At 46.1% G+C, this 19221-nt stretch overlaps 1 protein-coding gene across 6 annotated transcripts in view; it reads left to right on the top strand.

Moving 5' to 3' along the window:
* The window catches only part of celf1 (cugbp, Elav-like family member 1), a 70226-nt gene that overhangs the window by 26924 nt on the left and 24081 nt on the right, over positions 1-19221 (top strand). For 5 of the 6 annotated variants that reach the window (XM_079290729.1, XM_079290726.1, XM_079290730.1 and 2 more), the window contains 4 exons: positions 5669-5856; positions 6223-6305; positions 10979-11027; positions 12248-12382. In XM_079290729.1, the coding sequence (XP_079146855.1) occupies positions 5679-5856; positions 6223-6305; positions 10979-11027; positions 12248-12382 (445 nt within the window). In that variant the 5' untranslated portion in view covers positions 5669-5678. The remainder of the gene's footprint in view (positions 1-5668; positions 5857-6222; positions 6306-10978; positions 11028-12247; positions 12383-19221) is intronic. The other variant, XM_079290728.1, reaches the window with a different exon arrangement.

Genomic DNA, 19221 nt, shown 5'->3' with positions numbered 1-19221 from the left:
GGTAGCAGTACCTACCGGGGTTGCTGGAACACCTTGAAGCGCTTTCAGTTTGTCATCACTCTCTGATGCTTTAGAGAGTTCTAGGTTGACCTCTCTGAGGTCACTGCGCAGGCTACTATTTTCTGACTGTAGGGCTCTACAGTCACGTGACAACTCCTGAACCTCTGTTCGGAGTGTCCAGATCTCGCGTTGCTGCTCGTCGCTCTGTGCCCGGGTTCGGGCAACTTGCAGCTGCATTTTCTGATGGTAGATGAGCAGTATTTCGCCGATTACGTTCTGAATCAGGCGCTCTCTGTTACCTGCTGGGTTATTTACATAAGCCACCAGCTGCTCTAATTGCTCGTCGCATAGGACAGCAGTGTATTTTGCAAAGTACTCTCTTTCCTTTGCTGTGAGTCCGAGGACATCAGCCACCGCATCTCGTAATGCGGTGTCTTCTGGAGCTACAGCTCCAGGAATGGGGGATTTCTCGTCACTCATTCTCTCTAATGAGTGCGACTCCCAATGGTTGTTAATTCCCTAGTGTTAGAACGGAAACTGTTAGTGTTTACGGTTCTCAGTGAAATGTCTAGTTCTGTAACTTACGTTTCTACTGTTAGATGTTAATTACTGTTAGTGTTACGGTTCATGCAGGCACACAGTGAAATGTCTAGCTCTGTGACTTACGTTTCTACTGTTGCTGCTCTGAGGTATCACTACTGCTTTGCAGCCAGAGGTGCGAAAATGCTAATGTGGTTTAGCACTTTGGGCCTGTGACAGCTGTGTGTAACTTCTTTGGAGGGATTTAAGAAAGCAAGCAAGGTATTACAAATAAACTATCAAATCTACTACACAGCTGGCTGTTAGTTTAAGAAATGAAACAAATAATTAAACCTGGAAACGAAATAAAATTTCGAGAAGGGAATTAAAGATTAAGATTAAAAATCAAAATCTAAAATTTAATTACAATAAGACAGGATTTTGAAGATCAAAGCCTACCTATTTTGGGAAATAAGTTTCAGGAATTTGGATCATTCAAAAGAAGAAAAAAAATAATTTTTCGAAAAAAAAATATTTTTTTGGAAAATTAATTATTCAAAAATAATTATGGATTAATGTGCATATATACTGTAACAAAACTTGAATAACGTAGCCGCACACGGGGCACCATTATGTTGGGAACTAAAGGAGCGTGTTTGGGTTATCAGCATTTAAGAAACTGAATTCTTGACATCAATAGAATTATTGATGTATGTAACAATTATTAATGATTATTAATATAAACGGGGCACCACCCTGCGAACAGGGACCAATAACCAAACGATAAAACTAAGTCTCATAATTAGTAGTCACTCATAATGTCAATAGTCTGCGTATGACTTTACATTCAGTGACAGTGAAGGTTTTTAAGTTCGAGCACAGGCTACTACATACAGTCTTATCAAATACATATGCACAAGTAATCACAGACGACTGCTCCTGAAAGTATAACAGAGTTTATTAAATCAAAATAATAAATGATCAAATCAATTAATATTGCAACCAACAAACGTTATCATACAATTTTATATGCCTAAACTAAAGAATGAATAAAATGGATGAGAGTGTATGTCTGTGTGTGTGTGTGTGTGTGGGTCTGTGGGTGAAAAGGAGGGGGAGTCTTACAGCTTCAGCTAGAGACTACAAAGATGGCGGCGTCGAGTGACGCTGGCCAAAAGGGGAGGGGCCTTAAGAACTACAGCTAAAAACTACAAAGATGGCGGAGTCGAGTGACTCGGACAAAATGGCAGTTAGGCTGCTGTATGTAATCACGTGTGCCTGGGCAGCACGTGATGTGAGGCGCTCGTTTGAACGGGGTTTCTCCCGGGGCAGAGAGAAGAAAGAGAGAGCAAAGGTGGGGGTCATGAATCAAGCTTCTGCGTGCGGTCCGTGTTGTAGTGATAATGGGGGTCGCTGGCGTATCGTACACAACGTGCCGTTGTCGGTAGAACTGCCAGCAGTTATGTACGATAGCCGAGATTCCACACTTCACTCACAGAACTGATTTAATGAGGAGAGAATACTACACGAAGTGTAGTAAAACAAATGAAAATAAATCAAATAAATCCCAAGCAAACAGTCATAGTTGATAATACACGAATACAGCGGCGCTTCTCTGCGCCGTAATGATTGCGTAATACCTCAATATCACGCGACAGTAACTTAAACACACAAAAACACGGGAATATCAACATATAAATGAATGGCCTGAATTAAACTTACGTTAATTTAAGTTAAGCTATGCCCAAATGCCAAGAATCTTACTTGTCGATGCTTCGTTGCAACGTGGAAGTGTTCGTGGCAAATTTGTCCTTTTTCTTCGGCAGAAAGGGGGGGGGGGTAGGCTGCTTGCAGCGCGGCTTTGCAGCGGGCGCTGTGCCGTCGTGGCGTGAGCTCGCTCTGGAGCGAAACGCAGACGATCCTCGCTGCAGGGAGGACAGTTTAACTTCGGTTGAGACGACGTGGTCTGTGCGTCTTACCGGTAATCATCGGTCAGGAGAGGAGCGAGGCTTCGTCGGGCTCCTCTGTGCCGGTTTGTGCACGGAAAGAAAAAGGAGCAAAAAGCAGTGAACGGATCGCTGAAGCAGATTCGTCTCGCGGGCTGAGTGGAGCCGTACTCAAAGTGGAACACTGTCGTTTCGTCCAGCAAAACGGCTCGTGACCTGACAGGGTTTGAGTAGGGGAGAAGGGCCGTTGCGTCCTCGTGGCCTCCGTCGTGCTGGAGGGGGGAGGAGAGGCCGATGTATCTTCATGCGTCCAGGACGAAGGTCCGGGTGAAGAGCGGTTGCGTGCTCCCTAACTCAACCGAGGTCGATTGGAAAAAGCGGAGAAGTGTGAAACTGCAGACAGTTTTGTAGAACAGGGGTTGAACCACAGGGGTCCTGGGTTCTCTTGGCCTTCGGCCAATGAGATTGCCGCGGTTACCATGGTTATTTGGGGGGGGGGAATTCACACCTGAGTGTGAAATTCCTTTGCTCTCCTCAACTACAAATCAGGATGAAACCTTTGCTTGAAACAGTGAAGGCCTGATTCTCTTTGTCCACAGCACATGTTTAAGCCATATGGCCAGAGCCCAACACTGAGTTAGCAGGTACATTATACCACAGGCTCCAGGAGTGAATCCATCCATCTTTGTCTTTTCTTTCCTTGCAGACTGGCCTGCGTTTTGGACTGGCTTATATTTGTTGGTGGAAGCCCCCAGCCATAATTAGAGACCCGGCCTTTATTTGAGTAAATATGCTAGTTTGATCCAAACACATTGCAGTTAATGCCCTCCTCCGGCCACCTAGCAGTGCAGAATGGACCATTCCACTTCGGGAAATACAAAAAGGAAAAATGTAGCAAATAGTTCATCGCAGATTCAACAAGTAAAAAGTCCACATCGAAGCAAAAGCTGTTGCTGAATCTGGAGATGCAGGATACATCTGTGGCCATTAAATAATACGATTGAGTGATGTCAGTGTACAGCACATGTGATCATGCAGAGCGTTGGCCGTCTGCCTTCCTGCTCTATGCTCTGCTCTGTGCCAGGGCCACAGTAGACTTCAGGTAACCTTCACCTGCACCTGTTGATGAAGACCATGTTTGCAAATCCACAAGTGCAACAAAGTCTTTGAGCAAGGCAGACCAGGGCACCAGACTGACTCTCTGTTGGTCGCAGCAGCACATGATTTGGTTGCATCCTTTTTTTGATACAGCGTGGTATTAATGCATTGATCTACAGTATAAGAAGATGAATAGTATTAGCTATATTGCATAACATTGCAATCCTTGTCAGGTACACATTTAGCTTCGATCCCCCCTGAAGGTGGACCAGCGCTGTTGATTGATGTTTTCCTCAGGAAGTGGTGGCGGAGGCCTGAACAGCTTAAAGAGGAGTGCAGACAAAGACACCACTCCATGAAGATGTGGTGTAACGGTGTGTCTGCGTGTCTGCTGGATGTTAAAGTAAGCAGCCTTGCTGACATGGTTGTCATATCTGCTTGATAAGGTGATAAGGGTCAAAGTTCATTTCACGTGAGATATTAGGCCAGTCTGCATCCGGTGAGTCAGACTAGTGCCGCGGTTCAATAACGCAGATCTGAACATCCAAAGTGTTGCTGTACCTCCTGATGTAGCGTCGATCAGTAGTGAACACAAACTGAAGCAGCCCTGTTGTGCATTTCCTTAAGAAGAGGATATTTCCAGAGAACTGCTCTGGGATCGGTGTGATCTGATGCATCTTTTTAACTTGATGCCCCGATCCCATTCCTTTACTGACACCAACTGACGACCACAGATGATCCATCTCGGCCGACACAAGGAGTCGGTGTAGCTGTCAGTTCAAGAAGAACAATTGAATGTTATTTCTTCAACTATAAAAGATATCAAGAAGCTGAAATTAAGTTTCAAATGTAAAACTATTAAAATGTTGACAGTAAGTAATCACTCAGACGCATCATTCATTCTGTTGACTTCCATTATTTTCAAAAAGCAGAAAACACTGAATATCTATCAAAAAATGTAAATATGAAAATGCTGAAATACAACAGGCAGTGACGTCTGAATGAGTTTGTAGCTGGAATACAAAATGTCAAAGGCAATATTTGTAGACCGACAAGTTTCCAATACAACATCAATGTTTCGAGAGCCCTCCCCATCCATAACACAAGTAATGCGTCATCACTGTCGACTTGTTTTATTTACTTCTTTTTAATATGTCGACGGAAAACGAGCAACCAATCAACAGTAGTGATGTAACCAGTGTGACCCGTGGAGCAATGCCGTGACCCATCAGCGCGTGAAATAAAGCTGAACTGACCATCATTGTCCACCAATAGTTTTCAAAACATAAATAGATATTAGAGATGAACTATGACCTGTTTATTAGCTCTACACAGATTCTTCATTTGAATTGTGTTTTTATGAAGAAAAACCATGAAATGACTAAAACAAAGTAAAAGAACAACATTTAGAATGTTTGATGGTTTACAGACTTCAGAGTGGTTTTTTTGGGGCGGTGCAGTGAAAGATAGTCTGGAGCCTCGTAGACATTACATTACATCACATTACAGTCATTTAGCAGACGCTGTTATCCAAAGAGACGTACAATAAGTGTGTTCAACGTCAGTAGTCAAGAGAACTACTAGTCACCAGAAGTCATAAGTGCATCTCCTTTAAACGAGCATCTCAGAGCCTCAACCAGTGCAGAAGTGCAGTGGAATCAAACAGACGGCTCTGTATCTGCCAGAATGGATCATCAATGATCTGCAATTAGTATCGGCAGCAGGGATCTGTGGAAGTGATCTTTGCTGATCTGATCCGTGACTCTGATTGTGATCCGAAGCGTGAGTTTTATAATCCATTGCAGCACTATTAGCATAACATCTCTGCACGGCTGTGACTGACCGAGAGCCGACCGCGGGCCGAGCGACTGAAGGCGTTCACCTTGTGCGTCTTCCAACAGCTTCATCATTCACATGTTGTCCCTCACTGGATGAAAGATTGATCATTGTCTTTTTCAACAAGTCTGTTCCATAAGCTGGTTGTCCTGTGTTTAGAAAAGCGTGCATATACGCACTGGTCCCTGTTGGGCTGGAGTAGCATGACACAATGAACAGAACCAGTGGAAGGCTGTGCTCACTGGTATTACTGGTATTTGTCTTTGTAGTGGGAAGAAGATGAACGGGTCTCTGGACCACCCTGACCAACCAGACGTTGATGCCATTAAGATGTTCGTGGGGCAGATTCCACGGTCCTGGTCCGAGGAGCAGCTTCGGGAGCTGTTTGAGCCGTATGGAGCGGTCTATGAGATCAACGTTCTCCGGGACCGCAGTCAGAATCCACCACAGAGCAAAGGTCAGCCTACTAGAGATAATAATGTGTGTCAAAGGTATTCCGTTTCAATCTGTAATATTTAGCAGTGTAGTATAAGATGTAACTGGGTTGCAGGTTGTTCTTCTTGCCTCCACCCGGCGACAGCCGTTACTGTGGACTCTTACAAAGAACCAGTGTTTTTATGTGTTTATGTCACAGACAAGGAAAAACACATTTTTTATTAAATTATAATTTTCTTCTTTTCTTTCCTTCCAGTTGTGTGGATTGATGAGGGCCTTGTCATAGCCTGGTGGTCGTGCTGACAAACAGCAGAACCGATGTATGAGTTTCACACCACATTTAGTGAGTCAGGTGTGTGACACAGTTGTCTCTTTCCATCCTCGGCAGGCTGCTGTTTTATAACGTACTACTCTCGCAAATCAGCATTGGAAGCACAGAACGCGCTGCACAACATGAAGATCCTGCCAGGGGTAGGTGCAGCCTCCTTCATCTGCCCTTTCAATGCATGTTGCTTTATATGGAGGCCTTGGACGTCTTGGGGCTGTAATACACGTTCAAGTACACGTTCGAGTACTTTAGTGTAGATCCACATATGTGGCTCAGAGGTGGAGTGGGTCGTCTTAACTTGCTTAAGCTCGCGTACATGCGAATTGAAAACGCAATTACATTTGCACTTGTGGTCACAATGCACGGACACATCAGCCTCAATTCGCCGCCTTTTAGGGGGAGAAGGCTCGCAAACGTGACTTAAGTACATCTACACTAGGCAAGGCAAGGCACGTTTATTTGTATAGCACATTTCAACAACAAGGTAATTCAAAGTGCTTCACATAAAACCATTAAAAGCATCAAAACATAAGGCAAAAGAAAAGGAGATTTAAAAACAATCACACAGAGGGATGAGAAGATGAGATGCTGAGCACAGACAGAGGGATGAGAAGATGAGATGCTGAACACAGACAGAGGGATGAGAAGATGAGATGCTGAGCACACACAGAGGGATGAGAAGATGAGATGCTGAACACAGACAGAGGGATGAGAAGATGAGATGCTGAGCACACACAGAGGGATGAGAAGATGAGATGCTGAACACAGACAGAGGGATGAGAAGATGAGATGCTGAGCACACACAGAGGGATGAGAAGATGAGATGCTGAGCACAGACAGAGGGATGAGAAGATGAGATGCTGAGCACAGACAGAGGGATGAGATGCTGAGATGCTGAACACAGACAGGGATGAGAAGATGAGATGCTGAGCACAGACAGAGGGATGAGAAGATGAGATGCTGAGCACAGACAGAGGGATGAGAAGATGAGATGCTGAACACAGACAGGGATGAGAAGATGAGATGCTGAGCACAGACAGAGGGATGAGAAGATGATATGCTGAACACAGACAGGGATGAGAAGATGAGATGCTGAGCACAGACAGAGGGATGAGAAGATGAGATGCTGAACACAGACAGAGGGATGAGAAGATGAGATGCTGAACACAGACAGGGATGAGAAGATGAGATGCTGAGCACACACAGAGGGATGAGAAGATGAGATGCTGAACACAGACAGAGGGATGAGAAGATGAGATGCTGAACACAGACAGAGGGATGAGAAGATGAGATGCTGAACACAGACAGGGATGAGAAGATGAGATGCTGAGCACAGACGGAGGGATGAGAAGATGAGATGCTGAGCACAGACGGAGGGATGAGAAGATGAGATGCTGAGCACAGACAGAGGGATGAGAAGATGAGATGCTGAGCACAGACAGAGGGATGAGAAGATGAGATGCTGAACACAGACGGAGGGATGAGAAGATGAGATGCTGAGCACAGACAGAGGGATGAGAAGATGAGATGCTGAACACAGACGGAGGGATGAGAAGATGAGATGCTGAGCACAGACAGAGGGATGAGAAGATGAGATGCTGAACACAGACAGAGGGATGAGAAGATGAGATGCTGAACACAGACAGGGATGAGAAGATGAGATGCTGAGCACACACAGAGGGATGAGAAGATGAGATGCTGAACACAGACAGAGGGATGAGAAGATGAGATGCTGAACACAGACAGAGGGATGAGAAGATGAGATGCTGAACACAGACAGGGATGAGAAGATGAGATGCTGAGCACAGACGGAGGGATGAGAAGATGAGATGCTGAGCACAGACGGAGGGATGAGAAGATGAGATGCTGAGCACAGACAGAGGGATGAGAAGATGAGATGCTGAGCACAGACAGAGGGATGAGAAGATGAGATGCTGAACACAGACGGAGGGATGAGAAGATGAGATGCTGAGCACAGACAGAGGGATGAGAAGATGAGATGCTGAACACAGACGGAGGGATGAGAAGATGAGATGCTGAGCACAGACAGAGGGATGAGAAGATGAGATGCTGAACACAGACGGAGGGATGAGAAGATGAGATGCTGAGCACAGACGGAGGGATGAGAAGATGAGATGCTGAGCACAGACAGAGGGATGAGAAGATGAGATGCTGAGCACAGACGGAGGGATGAGAAGATGAGATGCTGAGCACACACAGAGGGATGAGAAGATGAGATGCTGAGCACACACAGAGCGGTGGAGATCTCTCTGCTCACAGCTGACCAGAGGAGATTTGGGAGCATGTTGCAGGTTGAGTCACACACACACACACACCAGGCTGAAGCTTCAAATATTCACTGTTGATTAGTGCCGAAGTACCAAAAATGAGCAAACCCTAGCTTGTGTTAACCAGCTGTCATATTACTAATATGTCAAACTAATACAGGCTAGTCATGTCTTCTCTGACAAAATAATGAAACAATGACAGTGCAAGCCAAGGCATTGCTTCTTTGTGATACCTTTAAAGGTCACCTATTATGCACAATGCACTTTTTCATGGCTTATAAACAGAAATATGTGTCCCAGTGTGTCTACACCTTCTCTCTCTCTCTTCTGCTCCATCTGTCTGAAAACCTGTGTAAAAAGAGCTGATCAAAGTAGGGACCTGTTTGTATGTCAGTGGAGGTACCAGCCGTTTGTGTGGTGGTTCTGTAACCTGGTGAGCCCACCCAAGGAGCTGCTGTCCACCATGTTGCATTTCTGGCCATCATGGACCTGCTTACAAAGCTCAAGCAAACAATGCTACTTGTTCTGTTGTTAGTTGCATGAACCAACAGAAAAGTCATCATTTAATTTAGTTCCATCACCTGAGGCCGTGAACACCCAGTAGACTTACTTCACTTTTAGGCATTTTAGGATTGTTTTTACTGAAATGTCCTCACAACAACAGGAAAACTCTTGTCTCAATGAGGGCCAGTACATCTATGAAACTGAAGTTCTGGATGGATCTGGAACGGCTGTCTGTGACCCAACTTCAAACTTGGAAACTGTAAGTTTAGCCATTTTTATGTTCTGTGAGTTGCTGTGTAGTTTAGCCTGTTACTATTAGCATGCCTAGCTGCTAATGTGGCTAGCTTTGATTTAAAGGTCCACAGGCCTTGTAATGTCGGGTAACACGGAGAGATGCTGTGGACATTAAGTCTCATATGAAGCCAGATGTGTGTTCTTTTGTGAAACTGCAGTGAAGCTAAGCTGGATTTGTTAGCACAAAGGCCCACATCGGTCTGTGTGTGTGTGTTGCTTCTGTTGAGGCTGCAGATTTACTTGCCAGACTGCCTTGAAGGCACAGATGTGAAAAACAAAGAGTCAAACTGTATGGAACATAAAAAAGAAGTTATTCTTTTGCTTGGTTTTGCAGCGTTAGCTTTGGTTTGTTAGCACCAGTCACTAACTTAGTGGTGCTCGGCTCCCTCGAAAGAGACGGCAGATAAAATAACCAACTTTAAATTATGTCGTTAGACTTTTGCACTGTATTTATTTTCATTCACCAAGACAATTTCTTGTATGTGCGAACATTTCTTGTCTATAAAACACTTCCCCTAGTGAGTGAGAGGAGAGAGAGCAGTGGGTGAAGTGAGGAGACCTTCTGAGTGAGGCCTGTAAACATCTTATCCACGAGACGACTTTGCTACGTGAACACTTTCTTCACTTTCATGTTGTCTCAGGCTAAATAATACAATAACCTGTAATAACACTGGGCAGAGGGTAAAGTTACTATGATTATGAATGATGAGTTTACAGCACCAGTTACACTCCTAGTCAGACGCTGTGTAATTCATTTCTTCCTCCGTACTCGATACAACTGATTTGTCATTTTTACACTGTCTGTAGATGTTGCCAGATATTGTTGCAGTAAACTGTAACTTTCCTCCGGTCACACTTCCTGTCGTACACTTGATGTTGTTACATGACCGTATAATGTAACGGTGAATCTGACATGTTTTACAGGTGGCCGGCCATTCGGTCCTGAAGCTCCGGTCTGATGAGGAGCTCCTGAACCCAGCAGACTCTCCTCACAGTATGCGAAGATGACCTCTGACCTGAGAGCTCCACCAGCATCCCTTTGCATGATCTGGACAGTTTACATACAAGTTATGGCTCTGCTACTTTTTGCATTATGTGTACCCAATTTATATTTCAATGTCAGTCTATGAATAAAGAGCCTTATTTTCAAGCAGTGTTTTTGTAATTTTTTTATTTACAATGAATGATCTTGTGGTATTAGACAAATATAAAATGATCTTTAACAAAGGTTGGATGTGATTACTCTATTTAAACAGGTGATTTCATGCAGAAGGGTAAAACAATCTGGTGCTGACTAATCCTATCTTCCTATATGTGGATTCTGTTTACATTCATATATAATAACACTTTGTGTGCACTAAAAAGTATTTTTGTGGAGAGAGCCATTTATATACAAATCACAAACTATTTGTGATTCCCTCTGTGTGCATTCATTAATATCAAGACTGAACTGACCGGTCCTTGCACTATATGGAACATTCACCCAGTGAACGGCAGAGACGGCCATGAAAGGTGCCGCTGTAAATGGTAATGCTCTTTCACACACCAATGCAAAGACTGCCCATTGACACATGCCGGGGATCGAACCACCGATTGGTACGATTAATAAACGACCCATTCTACCACTGAGCCACAGCCATTAACGGCCAAACAAACGTTAAACAAGGACATGGGACCTCTGGAATCCAAATCTCAGCATCATGAGTACTAATGTGTTGTGTGTTGTTCAGATGCACCACCCGATCCAGATGAAGCCAGCCGACAGTGAGAAAAACAACGGTAAGGACTTTCTCGCATTTTCATCTGTGTTCTCTGTCCTTTGATACTAGCAGACAACTCTGTTCATTCCCGTTCTAACAATGTCCCTAAAGAAGCCCATCGCTTTTAATAATCATAAATATGTCATGTGTCAAAGCCATTAGACTGGTGAGACTGTTGAATGACATTAAGTGCGACTACAACTGTTGAAATACCAATTGTGTGCCGTGCTGGTGCCAACCTGTGACTTAATGACTACAGATAGAACAGTTGTGACTAGATGAACACGCTGTTCTACTGAAGTTACACACCACAGGTTCTCTGCATCATTTCCTGGTTTAACCAATGATGGGGTCATCTCCAGCAGGCACTGACGTACATCTCATGACGTTTGTGCTGGGAGGTGATTTAATGGAAGGTCCATTCCCCAGCGATGTGTGGTAACACGTTGCTGAACTTTATAAGGAATATTCTCTATTTTTATGTCTGTTAGCGATTGGATGTTTTCCATTTGTTCTCCTTTTGTTAATCTGAAGTGTGTCTGTCAAGTGGAGTTCCTTCCACATGCTAAAAGACAAACTCAACAAATAAATGGTTCCATTCATTACATCTTCTTTTAAACGTAGTTTTCTCACCCACTCCACAGTAAGACTTGCCTTCTCCAATGTATCCACTCTAAAGAGCTGCATCATCCAAATGTGCCACGATAGTGTGGACACGACTTGTTTATTCTGTTGAGAAAACAAGATGAGTCTTCTCAATTCTTTAAATATAAGTCAAATCAATAGTGAAGTGCTATATGCACACGGACACGTTTGTGCTTGCTGTAATTATTTCTCTTGTTCATACTGGCCAATAAAAGGGCTTTCACGTCAGTGATGGGGCAGAGTCCTTGCTTTGTGCAAAGTTGGATTTAAAAGTCTAGTTGAAGCTAATATGGGGCATCAGCGCAGAAGGAGAAGTGGGTATTTAGTCCTCCATCACTTACGTTTGATTGACATTGCTGTTGAAAGGATGTTTTTACGGCCATCTTGAGCAAGAGGAATGATTACAGTTTGTTGGGCTCCTGACTGTTGAACAATGTTGAACCTTTAAGTGCCACAGAGCTGTTAGACCATGTTGTCCTAAACTTAACTCAAGTCACTTTGTGCACATATGTGCATGTTGAATGTTCTATTACAGCACTGACCTTGACACAGAGCAGGTGTGTTTGATGTAGTGGTGTGTTGTGTTGAATACAGCAGTGGAGGACAGGAAGCTGTTCATTGGAATGATCTCCAAGAAGTGTAACGAGAACGACATCCGAATGATGTTCTCACCATACGGACAGATAGAGGAGTGCCGGATCCTTCGAGGCCCTGATGGACTCAGTCGTGGTAATATATTCTGTATTTACACACGCGCGGAAATAAATAATATGATCCATAAAACTAAAATAAGAATAAAAGAAAAACAACACGAGTATTTGGAGAGCACTATTATAAGGTCCAGCGGTGTGGTAACAGCTGCACGGTCAGCAAGTCTCTGTTAACACTAAACCAGATTAGAGACACTGTACTTGTACTTGGTCTTTTTTTGAATGAATAATGTGTCACTTGACAGTAAAAAAAAGAAGAAAGAAGTGACAATGTAAAAGTGTTTTTCATAGTGATGAACCTCCAGCAGCAGACACAGTGAATTAGCTGGTGAACGTCACATGTTCCCTCAGCAGACACAGTGAGTTAGCTGGTGAACGTCACATGTTCCCTCAGCAGACACAGTGAGTTAGCTGGTGAACGTCACATGTTCCCTCAGCAGCAGACACAGTGAGTTAGCTGGTGAATGTCACATGTTCCCTCAGCAGCAGACACAGTGAGTTAGCTGGTGAATGTCACATGTTCCCTCAGCAGACACAGTGAGTTAGCTGGTGAACGTCACATGTTCCCTCAGCAGACACAGTGAGTTAGCTGGTGAACGTCACATGTTCCCTCAGCAGCAGACACAGTGAGTTAGCTGGTGAGCGTCACATGTTCCCTCAGCAGACACAGTGAGTTAGCTGGTGAACGTCACATGTTCCCTCAGCAGCAGACACAGTTAGTTAACGGAATTGTACCCCAAACTGGACAGTTTTTAGCTAATGTTTCAATACAATTCACTTACAATGTTGATAAAAATGATCGTGTAATGTTTTCAGTTGATTTAATGGTGTTAAACTGAAGTTAAACTTCGTACCTTTCAAACGAAATATTGTTGTAATTATTACAGTTAGCTTTGCCTTTACCAGAGTCGTTAAAACGATGCTAACACGGGTGAATTAGCCGTGCACTGCTCTTGGCCTAATCCGTACAAACACGTTGTAAACACTGGCTGCTGCTGGTTTTTCGGGGATATTCGCTTGTTCCAGGGTCGCAAAAATGACCATCAATGCTGTCAACACATCCGGGACCGTAGTTCTGTCCTTCACAATAAGATATCACGCTTCAACAACTCCAAATGATGCAATAAAAGCTCCTTAATTTCCGTTCGAGCTGTTTAAGCGTCGCCCGAGCGTTCTTTCTGCTTTCTCTCATCAAAGTCACTTTCCTATAGTATTTAGACATATAAACGTCCATATATATTCATGAAATTTGACACATAGATTATTTGATATGTATGAATTAATATTATTTACGTTTGGTTGGCGATCGCCGAAGAAAATGACAGCGTAATGACCGGAAAGGGCGTCACGACGGAATCGTTCGAGACAGGCCAAGAGCAGCTAGCGCCGACCGAGGCAGGCCATCGTTACGCTAGCTGGTGAGCGTCACATGTTCCCTCAGCAGCAGACACAGTGAGTTAGCTGGTGAATGTCACATGTTCCCTCAGCAGACACAGTGAGTTAGCTGGTGAACGTCACATGTTCCCTCAGCAGCAGACACAGTGAGTTAGCTGGTGAACGTCACATGTTCCCTCAGCAGACACAGTGAGTTAGCTGGTGAGCGTCACATGTTCCCTCAGCAGACACAGTGAGTTAGCTGATGAACGTCACATGTTCCCTCAGCAGACACAGTGAGTTAGCTGGTGAACGTCACATGTTCCCTCAGCAGCAGACACAGTGAGTTAGCTCGTGAACGTCACATGTTCCCTCAGCAGACACAGTGAGTTAGCTGGTGAACGTCACATGTTCCCTCAGCAGCAGACACAGTGAGTTAGCTGGTGAATGTCACATGTTCCCTCAGCAGCAGACACAGTGAGTTAGCTGGTGAGCGTCACATGTTCCCTCAGCAGACACAGTGAGTTAGCTGGTGAACGTCACATGTTCCCTCAGCAGACACAGTGAGTTAGCTGGTGAACGTCACATGATCCCTCAGCAGACACAGTGAGTTAGCTGGTGAATGTCACATGTTCCCTCAGCAGCAGACACAGTGAGTTAGCTCGTGAACGTCACATGTTCCCTCAGCAGACACAGTGAGTTAGCTGGTGAACGTCACATGTTCCCTCAGCAGCAGACACAGTGAGTTAGCTGGTGAGCATCACATGTTTCCTCAGCAGCAGACACAGTGAGTTAGCTGGTGAACGTCACATGTTTCCTCAGCAGCAGACACAGTGAGTTAGCTGGTGAGCGTCACATGTTCCCTCAGCAGACACAGTGAGTTAGCTGGTGAACGTCACATGTTCCCTCAGCAGACACAGTGAGTTAGCTGGTGAACGTCACATGTTCCCTCAGCAGACACAGTGAGTTAGCTGGTGAGCGTCACATGTTCCCTCAGCAGACACAGTGAGTTAGCTGGTGAACGTCACATGTTCCCTCAGCAGACACAGTGAGTTAGCTGGTGAACGTCACATGTTCCCTCAGCAGCAGACACAGTGAGTTAGCTCGTGAACGTCACATGTTCCCTCAGCAGACACAGTGAGTTAGCTGGTGAACGTCACATGTTCCCTCAACAGCAGACACAGTGAGTTAGCTGGTGAGCATCACATGTTCCCTCAGCAGACACAGTGAGTTAGCTGGTAAACGTCACATGTTCCCTCAGCAGACACAGTGAGTTAGCTGGTGAATGTCACATGTTCCCTCAGCAGCAGACACAGTGAGTTAGCTGGTGAGCGTCACATGTTCCCTCAGCAGACACAGTGAGTTAGCTGGTGAACGTCACATGTTCCCTCAGCAGCAGACACAGTGAGTTAGCTGGTGAGCGTCACATGTTCCCTCAGCAGACACAGTGAGTTAGCTGGTGAACGTCACATGTTCCCTCAGCAGCAGACACAGTTAGTTAGCTGGTGAGCGTCACATGTTCCCTCAGCAGCAGACACAGTGAGTTAGCTGGTGAACGTCACATGTTCCCTCAGCAGCAGACACAGTGAGTTAGCTGGTGAGCGTCACATGTTCCCTCAGCAGACACAGTGAGTTAGCTGGTGAACGTCACATGTTCCCTCAGCAGCAGACACAGTTAGTTAGCTGGTGAGCGTCACATGTTCCCTCAGCAGCAGACACAGTGAGTTAGCTGGTGAATGTCACATGTTCCCTCAGCAGACACAGTGAGTTAGCTGGTGAACGTCACATGTTCCCTCAGCAGACACAGTGAGTTAGCTGGTGAACGTCACATGTTCCCTCAGCAGACACAGTGAGTTAGCTGGTGAACGTCACATGTTCCCTCAGCAGACACAGTGAGTTAGCTGGTGAGCGTCACATGTTCCCTCAGCAGACACAGTGAGTTAGCTGGTGAACGTCACATGTTCCCTCAGCAGACACAGTGAGTTAGCTGGTGAACGTCACATGTTCCCTCAGCAGCAGACACAGTGAGTTAGCTCGTGAACGTCACATGTTCCCTCAGCAGACACAGTGAGTTAGCTGGTGAACGTCACATGTTCCCTCAGCAGCAGACACAGTGAGTTAGCTGGTGAGCATCACATGTTCCCTCAGCAGACACAGTGAGTTAGCTGGTGAACGTCACATGTTCCCTCAGCAGACACAGTGAGTTAGCTGGTGAACGTCACATGTTCCCTCAGCAGCAGACACAGTGAGTTAGCTGGTGAGCGTCACATGTTCCCTCAGCAGACACAGTGAGTTAGCTGGTGAACGTCACATGTTCCCTCAGCAGACACAGTGAGTTAGCTGGTGAACGTCACATGTTCCCTCAGCAGCAGACACAGTTAGTTAGCTGGTGAGCGTCACATGTTCCCTCAGCAGCAGACACAGTGAGTTAGCTGGTGAATGTCACATGTTCCCTCAGCAGACACAGTGAGTTAGCTGGTGAACGTCACATGTTCCCTCAGCAGACACAGTGAGTTAGCTGGTGAACGTCACATGTTCCCTCAGCAGCAGACACAGTGAGTTAGCTGGTGAGCGTCACATGTTCCCTCAGCAGACACAGTGAGTTAGCTGGTGAACGTCACATGTTCCCTCAGCAGCAGACACAGTTAGTTAGCTGGTGAGCGTCACATGTTCCCTCAGCAGCAGACACAGTGAGTTAGCTGGTGAATGTCACATGTTCCCTCAGCAGACACAGTGAGTTAGCTGGTGAACGTCACATGTTCCCTCAGCAGACACAGTGAGTTAGCTGGTGAATGTCACATGTTCCCTCAGCAGACACAGTGAGTTAGCTGGTGAACGTCACATGTTCCCTCAGCAGACACAGTGAGTTAGCTGGTGAGCGTCACATGTTTCCTCAGCAGCAGACACAGTGAGTTAGCTGGTGAACGTCACATGTTTCCTCAGCAGCAGACACAGTGAGTTAGCTGGTGAGCGTCACATGTTCCCTCAGCAGACACAGTGAGTTAGCTGGTGAACGTCACATGTTCCCTCAGCAGCAGACACAGTGAGTTAGCTGGTGAGCGTCACATGTTCCCTCAGCAGACACAGTGAGTTAGCTGGTGAACGTCACATGTTCCCTCAGCAGCAGACACAGTTAGTTAGCTGGTGAGCGTCACATGTTCCCTCAGCAGCAGACACAGTGAGTTAGCTGGTGAATGTCACATGTTCCCTCAGCAGACACAGTGAGTTAGCTGGTGAACGTCACATGTTCCCTCAGCAGCAGACACAGTGAGTTAGCTGGTGAACGTCACATGTTCCCTCAGCAGACACAGTGAGTTAGCTGGTGAGCGTCACATGTTCCCTCAGCAGACACAGTGAGTTAGCTGGTGAACGTCACATGTTCCCTCAGCAGACACAGTGAGTTAGCTGGTGAACGTCACATGTTCCCTCAGCAGCAGACACAGTGAGTTAGCTCGTGAACGTCACATGTTCCCTCAGCAGACACAGTGAGTTAGCTGGTGAACGTCACATGTTCCCTCAGCAGCAGACACAGTGAGTTAGCTGGTGAGCATCACATGTTCCCTCAGCAGACACAGTGAGTTAGCTGGTGAACGTCACATGTTCCCTCAGCAGACACAGTGAGTTAGCTGGTGAACGTCACATGTTCCCTCAGCAGCAGACACAGTGAGTTAGCTGGTGAGCGTCACATGTTCCCTCAGCAGACACAGTGAGTTAGCTGGTGAACGTCACATGTTCCCTCAGCAGACACAGTGAGTTAGCTGGTGAACGTCACATGTTCCCTCAGCAGCAGACACAGTGAGTTAGCTGGTGAGCGTCACATGTTCCCTCAGCAGACACAGTGAGTTAGCTGGTGAACGTCACATGTTCCCTCAGCAGCAGACACAGTTAGTTAGCTGGTGAGCGTCACATGTTCCCTCAGCAGCAGACACAGTGAGTTAGCTGGTGAATGTCACATGTTCCCTCAGCAGACACAGTGAGTTAGCTGGTGAACGTCACATGTTCCCTCAGCAGACACAGTGAGTTAGCTGGTGAACGTCACATGTTCCCTCAGCAGCAGACACAGTGAGTTAGCTGGTGAGCGTCACATGTTCCCTCAGCAGACACAGTGAGTTAGCTGGTGAGCGTCACATGTTCCCTCAGCAGCAGACACAGTGAGTTAGCTGGTGAATGTCACATGTTCCCTCAGCAGACACAGTGAGTTAGCTGGTGAACGTCACATGTTCCCTCAGCAGACACAGTGAGTTAGCTGGTGAACGTCACATGTTCCCTCAGCAGACACAGTGAGTTAGCTGGTGAACGTCACATGTTCCCTCAGCAGACACAGTGAGTTAGCTGGTGAGCGTCACATGTTTCCTCAGCAGCAGACACAGTGAGTTAGCTGGTGAACGTCACATGTTTCCTCAGCAGCAGACACAGTGAGTTAGCTGGTGAGCGTCACATGTTCCCTCAGCAGACACAGTGAGTTAGCTGGTGAACGTCACATGTTCCCTCAGCAGACAGTGAGTTAGCTGGTGAGCGTCACATGTTCCCTCAGCAGACACAGTGAGTTAGCCGGTGAACGTCACATGATCCCTCAGCAGACACAGTGAGTTAGCTGGTGAATGTCACATGTTCCCTCAGCAGCAGACACAGTGAGTTAGCTCGTGAACGTCACATGTTCCCTCAGCAGACACAGTGAGTTAGCTGGTGAACGTCACATGTTCCCTCAGCAGCAGACACAGTGAGTTAGCTGGTGAGCATCACATGTTTCCTCAGCAGCAGACACAGTGAGTTAGCTGGTGAACGTCACATGTTTCCTCAGCAGCAGACACAGTGAGTTAGCTGGTGAGCGTCACATGTTCCCTCAGCAGACACAGTGAGTTAGCTGGTGAACGTCACATGTTCCCTCAGCAGACACAGTGAGTTAGCTGGTGAACGTCACATGTTCCCTCAGCAGACACAGTGAGTTAGCTGGTGAGCGTCACATGTTCCCTCAGCAGACACAGTGAGTTAGCTGGTGAACGTCACATGTTCCCTCAGCAGACACAGTGAGTTAGCTGGTGAACGTCACATGTTCCCTCAGCAGCAGACACAGTGAGTTAGCTCGTGAACGTCACATGTTCCCTCAGCAGACACAGTGAGTTAGCTGGTGAACGTCACATGTTCCCTCAACAGCAGACACGGTGAGTTAGCTGGTGAGCATCACATGTTCCCTCAGCAGACACAGTGAGTTAGCTGGTAAACGTCACATGTTCCCTCAGCAGACACAGTGAGTTAGCTGGTGAATGTCACATGTTCCCTCAGCAGCAGACACAGTGAGTTAGCTGGTGAGCGTCACATGTTCCCTCAGCAGACACAGTGAGTTAGCTGGTGAACGTCACATGTTCCCTCAGCAGCAGACACAGTGAGTTAGCTGGTGAGCGTCACATGTTCCCTCAGCAGACACAGTGAGTTAGCTGGTGAACGTCACATGTTCCCTCAGCAGCAGACACAGTTAGTTAGCTG

Source organism: Melanostigma gelatinosum (genome assembly GCF_949748355.1).
Source record: "Melanostigma gelatinosum genome assembly, chromosome: 2".
Classification (NCBI taxonomy): domain Eukaryota; kingdom Metazoa; phylum Chordata; class Actinopteri; order Perciformes; family Zoarcidae; genus Melanostigma; species Melanostigma gelatinosum.
The sequence above is the reverse complement of the archived record's forward strand: the minus strand, read 5'-3'. Positions and strand labels throughout refer to the sequence as shown.